Here is a 16,448-nt window from a genome sequence, read left to right on the forward strand (position 1 = left end):
TTGACCTTAAGATTGTATTAGGTTATGACTAATTTGAAGTTCCTTGAACCACATAAATAGGTTTATCTTCTTGATCTCTTGAGCAATTAATTGGTTGTCAGATAAAATGACTATTTTGAGCATAACAAATGGTGTAAGAGTATGTAGTCAATTTGAAAACCCCTTTCACAATAAGGTAACACTTCATAACCAAAGTGGGACAATTGAGATTACGACGAATAATGACATAAATGTTAATTCTAACCATTCCTCGGGCTTTATTGATCATCTCTAATGTGGTCAATTTGATCACCCCACTTTCATAATAAGACAATACAATCAAATCACAATACTCCCACAGTATTGGAAAGTAACTTCTTTGTAAGAAGCTATGTGCACAAATCCCTAGCCCCCAGCTCAGTGAGTAACCTCTGTCAAAGATCTTTTGTCATCTTCACCCTCTGCTTCCTGCCACATCTCTACCAAGCAGTATCCCTCTGAATGTTCGAGGCAAGAACAGAAATCGGTTATAACTTCACCAGCATTATGAAGAGAAATAATTACATACAATTTCAGAATCATTGGATCTCTTGAAATACTTTCGAGCACGAAATATTGGATATATTGGAAAATAAACAAAGGCTAGAAAAGCAGAAGGGGGTTGTAATTCAATCTTCGTCTGACTGAATAATGTAAGCATAAAGTTGAATGGATTTCTCCTTCTTGACAAGAGAAAAGTGTATTTCAATCTGACTCTGCTATCTTTCAATGGATGTATGAGCCATCTATTTGAATGTAGGGGATGTGGGCGATGTTGGACCAATATCCTCCCTTCTCCTTTGAGCAGCTTTCTTTTATAATAGGACAATCACTGATTTCAAGTCTTCCAAGTGTTGCAGGCAGCTCCAAGGACCTGAGCTTGCGGCACCAATAAATAGCTAGTTCTTTTAGAGACACCAGATTTTGGAGAGCCATGGAAGTTAAAGATTCCAGTTCACTGATGAAAAGATAGGTCAGAGATGGAGGAAGCAGACACTCTTCATCCGAAAAAGAAGCCATATTGGGAAACACTCTACAAATGGTCAATGCAGAAAGAGAGGTGAAGGTATAGAGGCTCCATTCAGATATGGGTTTTTTCAGATTCTCACACCATCCAACATAAAGCGATGTTAGATTGGTGGGCAAGCCCGCTTCTGGAAAGGACTCCACTCCTGGACAACCCCGTATGCTGAGAACGTGAAGGGAGGTTTTTCATTTGATGTGGAAGGGACCTGAGATTCACACATCTCCAAATACGAAGGTGCCTGAGGTTGGGGGTGGACAACCCTCTTTTTGGAAAACACTCCAGACCTCCACAATCTTCTATGTGGAGCTCCTTGAGGCTTGTAAGGCATTCTGGTAGGATTTTCAGATTTGGATAGCCCCTTATGTCTAAATATTCAAGAGCTGTGCCATTGGGTGACATTTTCTCTGACATTGACTCCAAGTTTGCACATCCCCAAATACAAAGGAGCTCAAGGGTGGAGGGTAACTCCCCTGTTGGAAAGAACTTGAGAGAGGAACAATTCTTTATCCACAATTTTTCAAGGCAACAAGTGTTTTTGCTTACAGTGGAAGAGGACTTGTGGTGCATCATTCCCTCTGGTAGAGACTCCAAATTTTCACAATCTTCAACCCTCAGATGCTTGAGCGTGGTAGGCAGCTCACCATTTGGAAAGCATATGAGAGATGGGCAGTTCTGCAGCACCAGAGATCTGAGCAAGGGTGACAAAGCGGCCTCTGGAAATGAAACCAGTTTGGGGCACCTCTCTAATTTCAACTCTTGGAGAGATATGAGACTTTGCAATCCGTTTGGCAGCTCCTCCAGGTTAGCACAGTCTTGTATTTTCAAAATTTTAAGTTTGCAAGGTAGCATTTGCTCCTCCAACGTTACAAGCCAGTGACACCGTCCAATAGCTAATGTTTCAAGACAACTACCAACCCCACTTCTGAACACCACCCCTTCACATTCTTCTAAACTTAATTCACCAAGAGATGCAAATCCTGAAAAGGGAACTTTCAAATTTGGACACCCAAAGATATCAAGTTTAACCAGAGAAGGTAGGCAATCAGGCAACTGTATACCTAGCTTTGAGCATCTCCTTACTGTAAGTTCTCGAAGGAATGGAAATGGTCCCACTTGTTCATCTGCATCTGGAAAAAACCAATCTTTCCATGTTGGCATATTTTCAAACTTCAGAAGCTCCAAGGATGGACAAGACTTGACAATCCCTCCATAAAACTCCTCATCTATGGTTCTAACTTCACTCATCCCTTCGATATGCAAGTTTTTTAGTAAGGACAATTGGCCGAGAGCCGGTAACGATGTGCATATCTTGCAATTCTTGAGAACCAAGTGTGTCATTAAAGGGAATGAGGGATTCTTTATCCAACTTGGAAAGTTTGGTCCACCATAGAATGCAATGGTGAGCTTTTCCAAATTTCTATGAGGTTGTAGCCACTCTAAAACAAGCGTCTCATTCATTTTATTTCTTGATTCACCAAAATCACTGCTCCATTTCAGTGTTAACTCTTTGATGTTCTGCTTCTTCTGTAAATTAACACTCCTTGCATCTTGAATATCTACCACATTATGCAACCCTGAAATGGAAAGCTTTCCTTGGAGACCCAACAAATTCTTTAATTCTTTGATACCCGACCTGCTACCTTTGCCCACAATAAGGTCAGATAATGTTTGCAAATTGGTTAAGTTTCCCATTTGAGGGGGCATCTCCTGTAGTTGAACTGCACCAGAAATATCAACATGTCGAAGGTTGATGAGGCCTCCAATTCCCATAGGCAACTCAACAAGTCTATAGCAATTGCGTAATATCAGTGTTTGCAAATTATCAAGATGACCCACTGAATCGGGTAACCTATTCATCAAAGAATCAGATAAATTCAAATAGCGCAGATGTTTCAAACCGCCTATGGAATTTGGTAACATCTCACTTATGAAATAACCACTTAATGACAATACCCACAAACATTTCATTTCTTTTAAAAGGTCATCTAGCACCTTACTTGAAATGAAATATGTAGAAAATGTAGCCAGTGGCAAAGCAACTAACGTCCGCAGACACTTAGCCTTATGAAACGCTTCGAATTTTCTCATCATCTCTGAAACAGCCGTGGATTGCTTATTATTCTCTAACTCATCATCCAAATTAAAGCATATGTCTCCGGCAATAGATTGTGCTAAATCGTTAATAAGATCATGCATCAAAAATTGGGATGAATTTTGAGTTGACTGTTGAAAAAATGACCTTGAGAATAAATCATCAAAGTACTCACAACCTAACTTCTCAGGCTGGTTCTCTCCCTTTGTTTGTTGCAGAAAACCTTCTGCCATCCATAATAGGATTAATTCATCTTTGTCGAATTCATAGTCTTTTGGAAATATCGAGCAATAAGCAAAACACCTCTTCAAATGAGAAGGAAGATGATGGTAGCTTAGCTTGAGAGCCGGAAGAATATGACTTTTCTCCTCCGGGAGATCCCATATCTTGCTTGTTAATATATCTTCCCATGCTCTGCGATTTAGTTGATTGCGCAACATGCCACCAAGCGCCTTTGCTGCCAAAGGCAAGCCTTTGCACCTTCTGACTATCTCCTCTCCCACTTCTTTCAGGTGTGGATAAGCATCAAAGTTTCTTGCCCCTAATGCTTGTCGGGTGAATAAAGATAGACAATCATCATATGATAACTCCTGAAGGGGATAAGCTGAACAAGTTCCGGTAACAGATACAACCCCTTTATTACGGGTTGTGACAATAAGCTTACTACCTGACGCTCCGGCTCTCATCGGCATGCACAAAATATCCCATTCATCAAAATTCTCATTCCAAACGTCGTCCAAGATAAGAAGAAATTTCTTCCGGTAAAGTTTCTCCCTGAGCTCAATCTGAAGCAAATTAAGATTGTTGGCATAACGTGTATGTGGAGAAAGTGATTGCAGAATAGTTTTGGTCACCCTCAAAACATCAAAATCATCGGAAACACAGACCCAAGCTCGCAAATCAAAATGATCCTTCACTTTATCGTCATTAAACGCAAGTTGAGCAAGAGTAGTTTTGCCTATACCTCCCATGCCGACGATAGGGATCACGCAGACTTCATCATCACTTGGATCATCCTTGAGCAGCATGGCAAGTATGGCAGCTTTATCTGTTTCCCTGCCATAAATACGAGATTCAATCACCAAAGAAGTGGCTGGCAGTCTCCGTAGTCTCTTTCTACCACACCAACCTGCAGAAATATCTCTTAAATCCAGTTGCTTTTTTTGGGCTGAAATATCTTGTAATCTGGCAGTGATCTCCTCTGTGAGTGTTTTAGCTAAGTTGGCAATTCCAGACAAAATTCCTAAGTGTCCTCTAACTCGGCTTTCCTATTCCTATTCGGACTACTTGACTTTGAAGACTAAGACTTTGCTAAGAGGCCGAGGTATGTAGTCGAGGGTGGAGTGATTGGGTGTGAATCAACCCGGTTTTTAAACTTTAAATGTGTTAGAAAGTTGGGAAAAATGGTTTTTGGTGCAAGACTTTCATTCCTCTGTTTCTGGATCGATCCAGGTGTAGGGATGGATCTATCCAACTAACGTTTTTTTGATCAAATCTCAGCCATTAGATTAAGGGCTTCTTTTTACACTTTAAAAACCAATCTTCTCTCATTTTCTGGGGAGAGAGACTACTGAAAACGTGGGGAGAGCAGCCATACTCCATGTTCTTCATTTTCTCATTTTTGCTTTCCTAATTTGGGGGTTTTTTATTGCAAAGAAAATCCACTTCTCTTAATGTTTTCCAAACTAGTTTTCAATGGATTTTCTTGAGCAATAAATGAGTTGATTCATTCTTTCATTTACATCTAACTCTCTCATTCTATTTGGGTTGTGCAAAAACCTATTTTCTTCTTGTGTGGATTCAAGAAGAGGTCGAGATTGAGCTTGGTGCGGACTCCAAGTGTGCTCCAAAAGGAGAAGCTGAAAATGAAGGTACTAGTCAAGTATTCCAGGAAGGATTGGTTGGCTTGAGCTAGGTAAAACCTTGTACTCAGTTTTTATTCTTCATAGTGGAGTTTTCAATCGATGATAGGCCCGTGGTTTTTGATCTCTTCGAAGGTTTTCCACGTTAAAAATCCGGTGTTCATTGTCTCTTTCTCTAACTCTATATTTTGATTTATTTTTGAGGAGTGTTGAAGCATTTGCATGTGTTTTGCATTTATTAATTGTTGGGAGAGTGTTGATGCATACATTATTGCTTGTGGATGTTTTGCTTTGTTGAAAAGTTATTGGAAGAAAATTTTTTTGACATTAAGATAGTCTAAGGTTAGGTTAGGTAATCTGTGTTGGGAGAATTTTTAAATTGTTCTACAACACCTATTCACCCCCCTCTAGGTGTAGTTCATTATTGAGATTCACATTTTCATCCTCTATCTTGGAACCCATACTTAAATTGGACCAAGCAGCACTCAAAGTGAGACTAGTAGACACAGAAGATAAAATGCTCCGAACGGTACCAGTGGGCGGTTGGGGTTGAGCCACGATCAAGTTGCGTCGCAAAGCTTGGGTGGCGAAGTCGTCCAAGATGTCCTCCACATTATAAGCCAAGTCTCTGAGGTCGTGTAGCCACATCTTCACCAGGGGGTTTGTCATCTGCTTCTCCTCCGCGTCATGGAGCACTGCGTAGATCTTCATCAATGTTTTGTTCCACTTGTTCAGCTCAGAATCCACGTGCTCTTCACGTGCGTACTTCCAGACCTCCGGCGAGGCGACCATGTTGACCAACTTCTGAATGAACCCAGACAAAACGGCTTCTCCAACAAAACCAGCCATGTTTTTTTTTTTTTTTTTTTCTTTTCTTGTAGTTAACAAGGGATTAATTAAGGGAACTCTCTGCAACAGATCTTTAAGATATTAGATATTCTTCAGAAGAAAAGTTTGTAGCTAAAAAATGATTAGAGGAAGTCTGCAACTCTTCAGAAGAAAAGTATTTGGAAATACGGCAATGAATTCCGTGGAAGTGACGGTCCAGACGGTCTGAACGATGGAAAGTGACTGTTCCAGTCACAAAAATACAAAATGTGACACCTTTAGTGGATGTCCTTGGACTTATTCTCGGTTGGTCGACAGGGTTGGTATGTTGAAAATGCCGCACATGGGCTGCTCTTCTGAGTTCATATTCGTGAAGTGAAATGTGAACTAATGGCCATTAGAGAAGACCATAAGAAGATAGGGAAAATGGCAGCTTTTTACTTATTTGATTGGTTTTAATAAATTAATTAATTTTAAAAAATATATCCTTAGTTTTTTTAGAAAATGCCAAATAATAAAACCATATTTCTTTTATCAAATGAATATGCAAAATGGTAATTTGAGACACTTTCTAGCTTGAATTAAATTTCATCGAGTTAATCTTTTATCTCTTCGTAACACATATTTCATCATACACTTGGATTTTTTTACACATATCTATTGATGCACTCGATTGCTTTACTATACCATAATCAAGGCAACCAGTTATTATACTCCACTTGGTTACTTTTCTTAATCATATTTTCACTTCATACCACAACTTCTCCGCATGTCATGGTCTCCTCCTAAGCCATGGTCCTCTTGTGTACCATGGTCCCCTCATAAGCCATGGTCCCCCTCATGCACTAGACTATTCGACCACTTCATAATTTCCACCTTTCAAGATCCAATAAATACGTAGGAAAGACCATATTTATTACAGATAATGAAGTATATGTTTCATATATTACATTCTTATTAGAGAATAATTGATTCCACCTTTAACCAAAATTTCTTCTACAATTTTCTTCCATGTTCCATTTTTCTTGGCTTTAATAAAATCACACAAAGAAGTACATGAAATTTAATGGGATTCAACTAGTTAGTATATATTCCTTATTAGTTGTCATCTATCTCAAATTCTTAATTAATTAATTAATATATATATATATATATATATATATATATATATATATATATATATTGTATTGAATTTTATATACAATATTTGCTATGTTGATATGATATTATAATATTAGACTTTTTTATACAATAAGAAAAGTCACTAAAATATCTTTATAAATTTTCTATATTTTAAAGCAAAAAATTTACACGATGAAAATGAGTTTATGAAAACTATATATGATAGATAAAAATATGAGAAAGATCTAGTGAGAAACCCCAAGTCGAATAATAACTCATGATTCAATGTGTAGATATAAGGAGTAGAGAAATATGAGATTTTTTTATCATTTATAATATTTTTTATGGTACAGTAAAATTATTTTCTCTCATCCATGGATATAAAAATAGTTAATTAAATCAATGTCAAACCTTTTTCCAACACAACAAGTTATATCAAAGTTTTTCCAAACATACAAAAAGTGGAATTGGAACTAGGTCATGGGGTTAAGGTATAGAAATGGAATGTTAAGGGAAGAGTTGTTAGGTATGTGATATTACGAGTCTATGACTCATTGAGAAAATGATAGCTAAAAAAAATGATCCCGGGATAGGTGTGTAAGGCAAGCCCAAAGTCCTCAAGACAGGTGTGTTATGGGATGGTCAGTCTCCGTTGTGATTGTTAAGACATACTATAGGTAAAAAGAGCCTTAGGATAGGTGTGTTGTGGGATAGTCAAGTCCCATCATGAGCCTTCAAATCGTTAAGCCTTGGAGTAAGTGTTAATTAAGGGGTGGTTATGGCATTTGGGCCTAATCAAATTGCTGTGTGAAAGCAGAAGAGAAGGCAACTGGCCCGTCTGCAACAACAGCTTGAGGAGTATAATAGAACAAGTCATAAACACTACACTACACCAACCTTTACTTGAAGTTGGAAAATAAATAAATCAATAGAAGTATATGATATGTAACTGAGAATAGCATACATATTCATGCTTGTGTACAATAGCAGAAACCAGAAAAACAAGTCCTGATAAGCACTGACCACCTTCATCATTCTTTTCTTCCTACCTGAAATAAGAAATTCCAAAAAGGAACCATCCACTTACAAAATTGGGGAACCCATATCGGGAATTGTCAAAAGGAAAAACAAAATAGATAATCATCTAACATTGAGGTAAAAAACATACCATCACCATGTGAATTTGCTGCTTAATGTTCGGAAATTTTGGATTTCATATGTTTCTTTTCTTCTTTATTTCTTTCCTTCCTGTATGTAGAGAGAAATTTCCACTCTTTATTTCGAAATGAACTCAGAATTTTGCCAATGAAAATGGGAGATGCACACTGTGAATAGGCAGTAGGCATACCTTGTTGAAGGAGGGAAAAACACAATGCAAACGACAAATGAGTCATTGAACGGCTTCCTTGATCTGAAACAAATAAGAACAAAACAGCTTAAGCAGGGCAAGAGATTTTACACTCAGTTTTAGCCATAAGCCGGTGATGCTGTCAAAAGCCACCGCCCATCCAAGCCTTCAATAAACACATGGAAAATCAGATTAACAGGACAATATGAAACTGGGATTGAGTTGCAAATAGGCATACCTGAGTGAGTTTTTTTCCCGTTTTTTATACAGGGCGCAGAATTCATCTTGGGATGTTGTTAGCAATCCCTTATTTCAAGTCTTGATAGCGTTTCAGGCAGCCCAATGGACCGGAGCTTAGGGCATCTGTAGATGGATATCCTTTCAAGGGAAGAGAGGTTTTTGAGAGCCAGACAGGCCAGGGAATCCAGCTTACTGATAAAAAGTTTGCTCAGAGTTGTAGGAAGAAGACAGTCATCATCTGAAAGAGATGCCAGACTTGGACATACACCGGAAATGTACAGTGATGAAAGAGAAGTGAGCCTGTGGAGGCCCCATTCAGATAATGGCACCTTCAGATTCACACAATCTCTGATTGAGAGCGAAGTAAGGTTGGGGGCCAAACCGCATTCTGGAAATGACTCCAAGCCCTGACAATTCCTAATATTCAGTTCTTGAAGAGATAAAAGGTTCTGCATTTGATGAGGAAGGGACTTCAGGTTCTCACAGTTGTTAATATAAAGGTCTCTGAGATTGGGAGTGGGCAAGCCCCTTTCTGGAAAGGACACAAGACCTTGACAACCATATATATAGAGATACGTGAGACTGTGGAGGAATCCTGGAAGGATTTTCATGTTTGGATGATTGGAAATGGACAAATGTTCAAGTGCGGTATTGCTGTGCAGCATCTTCTCTGAAATTGGTTGAAATTGCCTGCAGTCCCATATCTCAAGCCGCTTAAGGGTGGAGGGTAGCTCGCCTGTTGGAAGGGATGGAAGGGATGAACATTTTCTGATCTCCAAGACTTCAAGACAACAAGAGTTGTTGCTAACCATAGAATTGTGGTGCATCATTCCCTCTGGCAGAGTCTGTAGATTTGCACAATCCTTGATCTTCAGTTGCTTAAGTGAGGCAGGCAGCTCACCTTCTGGAAAGCTAATGAGGCATGGGCAGTGTTCAATCTCCAAATATTCAAGGAAACCTGAGTTGTAATTATGAGGCAGTAACTTCAGAGTGTTGCATTTCTGCAGCACGAGACTTCTCAGCATCGGTGGCAAGCCCATCTCTGGAAATGACTCCAGTTTGGGGCAACTCTGTAATGACAACTCTTCAAGACATGTGAGACGTTGCAGACCATTAGGCAGCCTCTGCAGGTTAGCACAGTTTTCTATTTTCAAATGTTTGAGATTGCACGGCAGTCTTTGCTCCTCCAAGGATACAAGTCCATGGCACTGCCAGATATCTATACTTTCAAGACCCCGAAGGCATTCTAATCCAAATCTGTTCTCCCACAAAGATGTCATCTCCCCACATCCTCTTATCACCAGTTTTTGAAGGGCTGCTAACAACTGGGTAAATCCTTCCCTTAGACAAGTTAATCTGGAAATTCTCTGAATGTTTAGTGTAGTGAGGGAGCTCAGATCAACCCCGTTTCTCAACACAACCTCATTACATTCTACAACGTTTAAGCTACAAACATATGCAAGTCTTGGAAGTGCAGCCTTCAACTTTGGGCATTCAAAAATTTCGAGCTCTGCCAGAGAAGGTAGGCAATTGGGCAAGCTTCCAGTCAGTTTGGGACATTCCCTTATTCTAAGCTCTCGAAGGCAAGAAAATAATCCTTCACATTCCTCAACCATATCAGAAAAACACCAGTCTTCCCATTCTGGCATATCCTCAAACCTTAGAGACTCCAAGCATGGAAAAGGCTGGAAAAGAGAGACCTCCCCAAAAAATTCATCACCTATGGTTTTAACTTTACACATTCCTTGAATGCGCAAGGCTTTGAGTAGAGATAGTCGTCCAAGACATGGTAGCGATGTGCATTTTCCACAATTTTTAAGGGTCAGGGACTCCATTTTTGAGAATGAAGGATTCCCTATCCAGCTTGGGACTTTTGGTCCTCCATAGAACTCAACTGTGAGCTTTTTCAGATTTCTTTGAGGTTGCAGCAACTCGAGCACAAGCATTTCATTCAATTCATTTCGTGAATCATCAAAATCACCACTCCATCCCATTGTTAGTTCTTCAATGTGGCACTTATTCTTTAAACAAGCATCCATTGCATCTCGAGTATTTCTCACATTATGCAATCCTTGAATGGAAAGTTCTCCTTGAAGATCCAACAAGTGCTTCAATTCTTGTATGCTCGACCCATTACCTTTCCCCACAATAAACTTAGACAATGTTTGCAAATTTGTCAGGCTGCCCATTCGTGGGGCATCTCTTCTAATTGACTTGTCCCAGCAATATCAAGATGTCGAAGGTTGATTAATTTCCCATCCCCACAGGCATCTCAGTGAGACTCCAACAATCTCGTAATATTAAGGTTTGTAATTATACAGATGACCTACTGAATTAGGTAACCTTTTAATTGAAGAGCGACATAGATTGAGATATCTTAGGTGACTCAAATTATCAATTGAACTCGGCAGCTCACTCATCTTATAGCCACTTAAAGATAGTACCCGTAAGCATTTCATTTCCATTAAGAGGTCATGTGTCACCTTCGTAGTTATGAATGACAAACTTTTCATAAATGATACACTGATGGGTAAAGCTAGAAAAGTTCGAAGATACTTCCCTTGATCGACAACTTCAAATTTTTTGAAGATCTCATTGGCCTGACGAATGAATGACAAATGGCGAGCCTTTTGAAAAATATTCTCATTATTCTCCAACTTATCCTCCAAATTCAAACATACATTTCCGGCAATAGATTGAGCCAAATCATGGATGAGATCATGCATCATGAATCGTGGCATTATGTTACTTGATTGTTGAAAGAACGACCTTGATAACAACTCAGAGAAGTATTTGGAACCTAAGTCCTCCATTCGCTTCTTCCCTTTTGTTTGCTGCAGAAATCCTTCTCCCATCCATAAAAGGATTAATTCATCCTTTTTGAATTCATATCCCTTGGGGAAAATAGCGCAATAAGCAAAACACTGCTTCAGATGAGATGGCAGGTGATGATAGCTCAATTTGAGAGCTGGAAGAACACCACTTTTCTCTTCTGGTAGATCCCATATCTTACTCTTCAATATATCGTCCCATGCCTCATGGTTTAGTTCATTTCGCAGAATGCCTCCCAGGGCCTTTGCCACCAAAGGCAAGCCCCTGCACCTGTTCACCATTTCCTCTCCAATTATTTTCAAGTGCGGATGAGCTTCAAAGTTCCTTGCTCCCAATGCATGCTGCGCGAACACAGCTCGACAATCATCATTTGACAGCTCCTGCAGAAGGTAAGGCGAAACCGTTCTGGTAAGTGTCGCGACACCCATGTTGCGAGTAGTGATGATAACCTTACTTCCAGGTCCCCCAGCTCGCAAGGGGGTGCACAAGCTATCCCATTTGTGATAGTTCTCGTTCCAGACATCATCTAGAACAAGCAGAAACTTCTTTCCAGACAATTTCTCTTTCATCTTGACTTGAAGCAAGTTTAGATCATTGATCTCACGGGTATAAGAAGCAATTGACTGTAAAAGCGTTTTTGTTATCCTCAAAACATCAAAATCATCAGAAACACAAACCCAAGCCCTCAGATCAAAGTGATTCTTCACTCTGTCGTCGTTGTAGGCAAGCTGGGCAAGTGTAGTTTGCCGACACCTCCCATGCCGACTATAGGAATCACGCAGACTTCATTATCATGAATCAATTCATCCCTCAGCAACACTTCAAGTATCGCCTCTTTATCAGTTTCCCTGCCATAAACACGAGACTCAACCACCAGAGAAGCTGTTTCAGGGACTCTTTTTCTCTTCCTGTGGGACCTCCCTTCAACATTCTCTCTCAAATCCAGGTCACCCTTTTGGGTAGAAATCTCATGTAATCTTGCAGTGATCTCCTCTATCTTAGACCCCATATTGAGATTATAGACCAAAGCATTTGGATTGAAACGAGAAGACAAGGAGGAGATGAGGCTGCGTACCGTACTAGTACTTGGCTGAGGATCATCTGTGATCAGCTTGCGCCGTAAAGCTTCAGTGGCGAAGTCGTCCAAGATGTCCTCAACATCATAGGCCAAGTCTCTGAGCTCGGCTAACCATATCTGCACGAACCGATTAGTCATCTGCTTCTCCTCAGCATCATGAAGCACTGCATGGATTTTCAGCAGTATTCCCTCCCACTTCTTGAGCTCGGCGTGGACTTGTTCTTCGCGGGCGAACTTCCGGAGGTCGGGGCAGGCCAACATGTCGACAAGCTTCTGAATGGAAGCAGATAGAAAAGCCTCTCCAACAAAAGCCATGGTTAGTTACTTTGCAGAAATCAGTCCCAAATCGTACAACAGATCCAGAAGAAATGGTTTATGTTGTGCTAACTAATGGTAGTAGAAATTTTGAATATGGTTTCCATGGATTGTGTAGTTTTCAATGGTGAGGACCCCAGGAGCAGGAAAATTTCATGGGCTTTTCATTTTGGTAAAACCTCACTAAATGACAACCGTGTTGACTGCTTCGATGACCAGTTTCCATCAGCCTCGCTCAGATGAGACCTCTTCCTCCCTAATGTGTTAGATAACTACTTTTTCCTGTTTAAGCTGGAGCATAGGATTCTTGGATTTTTAGCATTCAATCACTCTTAATATTTAGATATAACCCAAGTAGGTTTTATTTATTTATTTATTTTATTGATAATATTTTGCTAAAGAAAAAATGATTTCTGAAAAAAATTATATATCAAATGGTAATTAAAAAAAATGCTTAATTTTTTTTTTTCAATTTCTAACTTTCAAATAAAAAAAATAAAAAATGACTTTCAAGCTCCATGAAGACTAAGTTAAATCTTCTAACATACATACATCAAACACGAATATGATCTATGGAATGATTATGGGTAAACCAATGAGCTCGCAAGCATGACGACATAATGACAAGATTAAGCTTACATTTTATTCATAAAATTGGTGTCCATAAGATTGGTCGCGGTCAACTTTCTATATCAATAAGTCAAGTCCATGGAAGAAAACTGTGCTGGACAATTTCTAATGAAATGAATGGCTGTTATGGTTTTTGAACGTATGAAAGAGAATTTGCCGTAAGGGCCAGGCTAATATTATGTGATGAACAAAACATTGTCCTTCCATCTTGAGAAAAAATGGTAACATTTGAATGGGGTCTCAGTATATCGAATTGTATTTTTTTTTATATCTATCGAAAAGACATCATCGATCAAATAGTGTTAAATATATATTTTCTGATCTTATTATTTATATTCTAGTTTCATTTATTTGTATCATTATACCTTAATTTCATTGTTTATACATTTATTTAATAGTCTAGATCTCACCATTAATCATATTTAATGATGTAAATTTTTTGTTCGATAGGTACCACTATGGTACTTTAGTATTTTCCTTTGATTTAATGGGTTTGAATATAAGAAAATCAGCATGAGTCAAGGATAGTTATTGAAGAAAATTTGTTAATTAAATCAAAATATTTCAATGAAAAAATTATAATTTTCCTTCAACACATGAATAAACAATAGTGTAATGACTACAAAGATAAATCATAATATAGAAAAACCTAATTCAACCTCCTAACGATTTCATTGATGCAATCTTCATGATTTTCGGTGTAATGATTTTTTTTTTTTTTGGCAAACTAGTTGCCTTTGCAACCTGTAAATAGAGATAGGAAGAACATAAAACTTTTAAATTATACATACAACAACTAATAAGCAGCATACCATTTTTATTTTATAATATTAATCATAGTCATGGATGTTCAATCCAACACATTATCATATGAGCAAGAATAACTGCTCAATCCCCCCTCCCTCCTCCTTTTTATATTGGTTCGCAGAGCGCAAAACATAACAATTCAAGAATAAGATTTTTTTCATTTACAATGGGAAAAACTAGAAAAAGAATGGAATAAAGTTTATCTAATAATATGTTTGAAAAAAAATGCAAGGAAAAAATGTTAAGATTCTAATGAACTCTAGTCTACAACTAAATGCTTTGTACAATACCACATGTTAAAATAATAAATACAACCCCCCAAAATTCAATGTCACAAACACTTTACTTTTTTATAAAAGCTTGGGAAATGATGAAATAAAATCATACTATCCTAGAGCTTATGATATCATTATCTATAAACTCTAGAAGGAACCCATTAAAAAGATCTAGTAAAAACACCATGGAAAAGGATAAGATTAAAAAATGAAGAATCATTAGAATATTCTATATTCGTACCCCATGACCTTCAAAGTTGGAAGTATTTGCCTTTTTCATTAATAAAAATAACATTTCTTCTTTCCTCTATTTTGCAATGACATTTCGAGTGCATTCAACTAAGATATAATCACATACTCGCTAAGGAAATGATCAAAGTTACTAGATATAAGCTCACTACTTCGATCTAATTAAAGTGTCTTAATATGTTTACCCAATAGATTATCCAATTCTGTCTTAAATTAAATGAATTTATCTGAGGCATCGAATTATCTACATATTAGGTACATATAACTAAACCTAAAGTAATCACCAATAAAAGTGATGAAGTACTCATACCCTCCCCATGCATGAACACTAAAAGTCACACACATTTCATTATATACTAATTCCAAATATTCCTTAGCTCTATGTTCTTTAGTAGTAAAGGACTATCTTGATCATTTTACCTTCTATACAAGATTCATAGACTAAAAGTTCTTCTAGAATAAAAATGTCGAATGTCCTAGACATCTAGTTTTTGGATCCTTTTAGTGAGATTAGACTATTCCTATTATTAGGAAAGAGTGGTAGTAGAGTAATACATGAAAGAAGTAGTATCTTCCACTAGCCTACACAGTTAATCTTGCAACCAAGGCTAAGGTAACTACATTCCTATTATGTAACCTTCTCACTTTTTGAAAACCTGTAAAGAATTGCAAATATTGGGCCTAGAATATTGTATCTACCACTATACATTTAACAATGACATTATGATTTGTACTTTCCATTTTCATTAGGTAATCCAAACATTCTTTTTCCAATGTCCAAAAAAGGTCACAAAAGAATAACTATCTAGAGCTTGTTTTTCCATTCCTTATCTTAAACTTTTCTTATCTAGTATTGTTTTTCTTATTCATCGTAGAAGAATTTGAAGAACCTTTGACTTCCATATGAACATTCTTCTAATCCTTGAGAATCCCCTTAGTCATCCTAAAAGAATTCAATAAGGTCTTTAAGATCACACAAACCTCGTGTTCATAATAATCCTAAGGGCAATTTATCTAAATGATCTACCCTTATCACCAAATATTCCTTGCAAACTAAAAAGAATATTATAGACCATGACAATAAACATATGTTGTTGTTACAACACATTATCCAAACACCCAAGTATGAGACACTTGGTATTTGGATCCATCTTATGTCATCTTTGATATATATATACCACTTTTTCTTCTTACTAGGTTTGTTCATAAGGATTGGTTAGCTCTATATGTTACCTATTTTAGCTTTTATGTTATTAGTTACTATATCTAAATTATTTTTCTAGTTCACTTGATGAGGTCCACTTGAGAAAATAGAGGTGATAGGAATAGAAAGAGATGATACCTATAAAAATAATTAAATTCATGCATTGATCAATGAGCATTCGAGGCAGTTGGTAAGTTTAACAATAATGTAATGCTCTTAGGACTAAATGAAAAGTTTCATCTTTAGTATTGACTACTCTCACTACAAACATATGTAATCTTATTCTTAAGAAAATCCATATTCCTTGATTCCTTGGCTCAATCCATGGTTAGGGTGGTGATTGTCCCAAATCAAGATATATCTTAAAATGATGATAAAAGTTCATATCCTTTGATTTCTTGGACCAACCCATCTTTAGGATGGTACATAATAGCCCAAATCAAGATGAGTTTGATCTTGGAAGCTATGAGCTTGCCAAGTGTCCATTCCCGGTTAATATTTTGAAGTAATTAAGAGCTTTC

The 16,448-nt window shown here is 37.7% G+C and overlaps 4 protein-coding genes across 5 annotated transcripts; all 4 read right to left on the bottom strand.

Moving 5' to 3' along the window:
* Nucleotides 1–396: 396 nt before the first annotated feature.
* Nucleotides 397–2,815, bottom strand: LOC117910740 (putative disease resistance protein At3g14460). The gene is made up of 2 exons (XM_034824884.1): nt 1,589–2,815; nt 397–474 (listed from the first exon to the last, which is right to left on the bottom strand). Exons 1-2 carry the CDS (start codon nt 2,813–2,815, stop codon nt 397–399), a joined length of 1,305 nt encoding a protein of 434 aa, XP_034680775.1.
* Nucleotides 2,307–4,215, bottom strand: LOC117910744 (putative disease resistance RPP13-like protein 1). Its single transcript, XM_034824889.1, has 2 exons — nt 3,043–4,215; nt 2,307–2,894 (listed from the first exon to the last, which is right to left on the bottom strand). The coding sequence occupies exons 1-2, from the start codon at nt 4,163–4,165 to the stop codon at nt 2,851–2,853; spliced, it is 1,167 nt and encodes a 388-aa protein (XP_034680780.1). The 5' UTR covers nt 4,166–4,215; the 3' UTR covers nt 2,307–2,850.
* Nucleotides 4,216–7,904: 3,689 nt separating this feature from the next.
* On the bottom strand, nt 7,905–10,717 carry LOC117910745 (putative disease resistance protein At3g14460). 2 transcript variants are annotated; one of them, XM_034824890.1, is made up of 4 exons: nt 8,536–10,717; nt 8,298–8,360; nt 8,118–8,197; nt 7,905–7,998 (listed from the first exon to the last, which is right to left on the bottom strand). In XM_034824890.1, exon 1 carries the CDS (start codon nt 10,574–10,576, stop codon nt 8,594–8,596), a length of 1,983 nt encoding a protein of 660 aa, XP_034680781.1. In that variant the 5' UTR covers nt 10,577–10,717; the 3' UTR covers nt 7,905–7,998; nt 8,118–8,197; nt 8,298–8,360; nt 8,536–8,593. The 2 variants fall into 2 exon arrangements, with proteins under 2 accessions (XP_034680781.1, XP_034680782.1); XM_034824891.1 differs by having other exon boundaries at nt 8,298–8,463.
* A 292-nt stretch (nt 10,718–11,009) lies between these two features.
* On the bottom strand, nt 11,010–12,762 carry LOC117910741 (putative disease resistance RPP13-like protein 1). The gene is made up of 3 exons (XM_034824885.1): nt 12,188–12,762; nt 11,219–12,134; nt 11,010–11,042 (listed from the first exon to the last, which is right to left on the bottom strand). The coding sequence occupies exons 1-3, from the start codon at nt 12,760–12,762 to the stop codon at nt 11,010–11,012; spliced, it is 1,524 nt and encodes a 507-aa protein (XP_034680776.1).
* Nucleotides 12,763–16,448: the final 3,686 nt, after the last annotated feature.

This window comes from Vitis riparia, unplaced genomic scaffold (genome assembly GCF_004353265.1).
Source record: "Vitis riparia cultivar Riparia Gloire de Montpellier isolate 1030 unplaced genomic scaffold, EGFV_Vit.rip_1.0 scaffold827_pilon_pilon, whole genome shotgun sequence".
NCBI lineage: Eukaryota > Viridiplantae > Streptophyta > Magnoliopsida > Vitales > Vitaceae > Vitis > Vitis riparia.

What these genes read in the sequence shown, in the direction of transcription:
- LOC117910740 (XM_034824884.1), bottom strand. Translation starts at nt 2,815, where the DNA reads ATGGGAATTGGAGGCCTCATCAACCTTCGACATGTTGATATTTCTGGT. An exon ending in ACCACAAGTCCTCTTCCACT is followed by an intron (nt 475 to 1,588) that starts GTAAGCAAAAAC and finishes GAACATTCAGAG; the next exon opens with GGATACTGCTTGGTAGAGAT.
- LOC117910744 (XM_034824889.1), bottom strand. Translation starts at nt 4,165, where the DNA reads ATGCTGCTCAAGGATGATCCAAGTGATGATGAAGTCTGCGTGATCCCT. An exon ending in TTCTACATATTTCATTTCAA is followed by an intron (nt 2,895 to 3,042) that starts GTAAGGTGCTAG and finishes TTTGATGAATAG; the next exon opens with GTTACCCGATTCAGTGGGTC.
- LOC117910745 (XM_034824890.1), bottom strand. Translation starts at nt 10,576, where the DNA reads ATGGATGCTTGTTTAAAGAATAAGTGCCACATTGAAGAACTAACAATG.
- LOC117910741 (XM_034824885.1), bottom strand. Translation starts at nt 12,762, where the DNA reads ATGGCTTTTGTTGGAGAGGCTTTTCTATCTGCTTCCATTCAGAAGCTT. An exon ending in AAAGAGGCGATACTTGAAGT is followed by an intron (nt 12,135 to 12,187) that starts GTTGCTGAGGGA and finishes TGATTCCTATAG; the next exon opens with TCGGCATGGGAGGTGTCGGC. An exon ending in CTCAATCTATTGCCGGAAAT is followed by an intron (nt 11,043 to 11,218) that starts GTATGTTTGAAT and finishes ATTTATGAAAAG; the next exon opens with TTTGTCATTCATAACTACGA.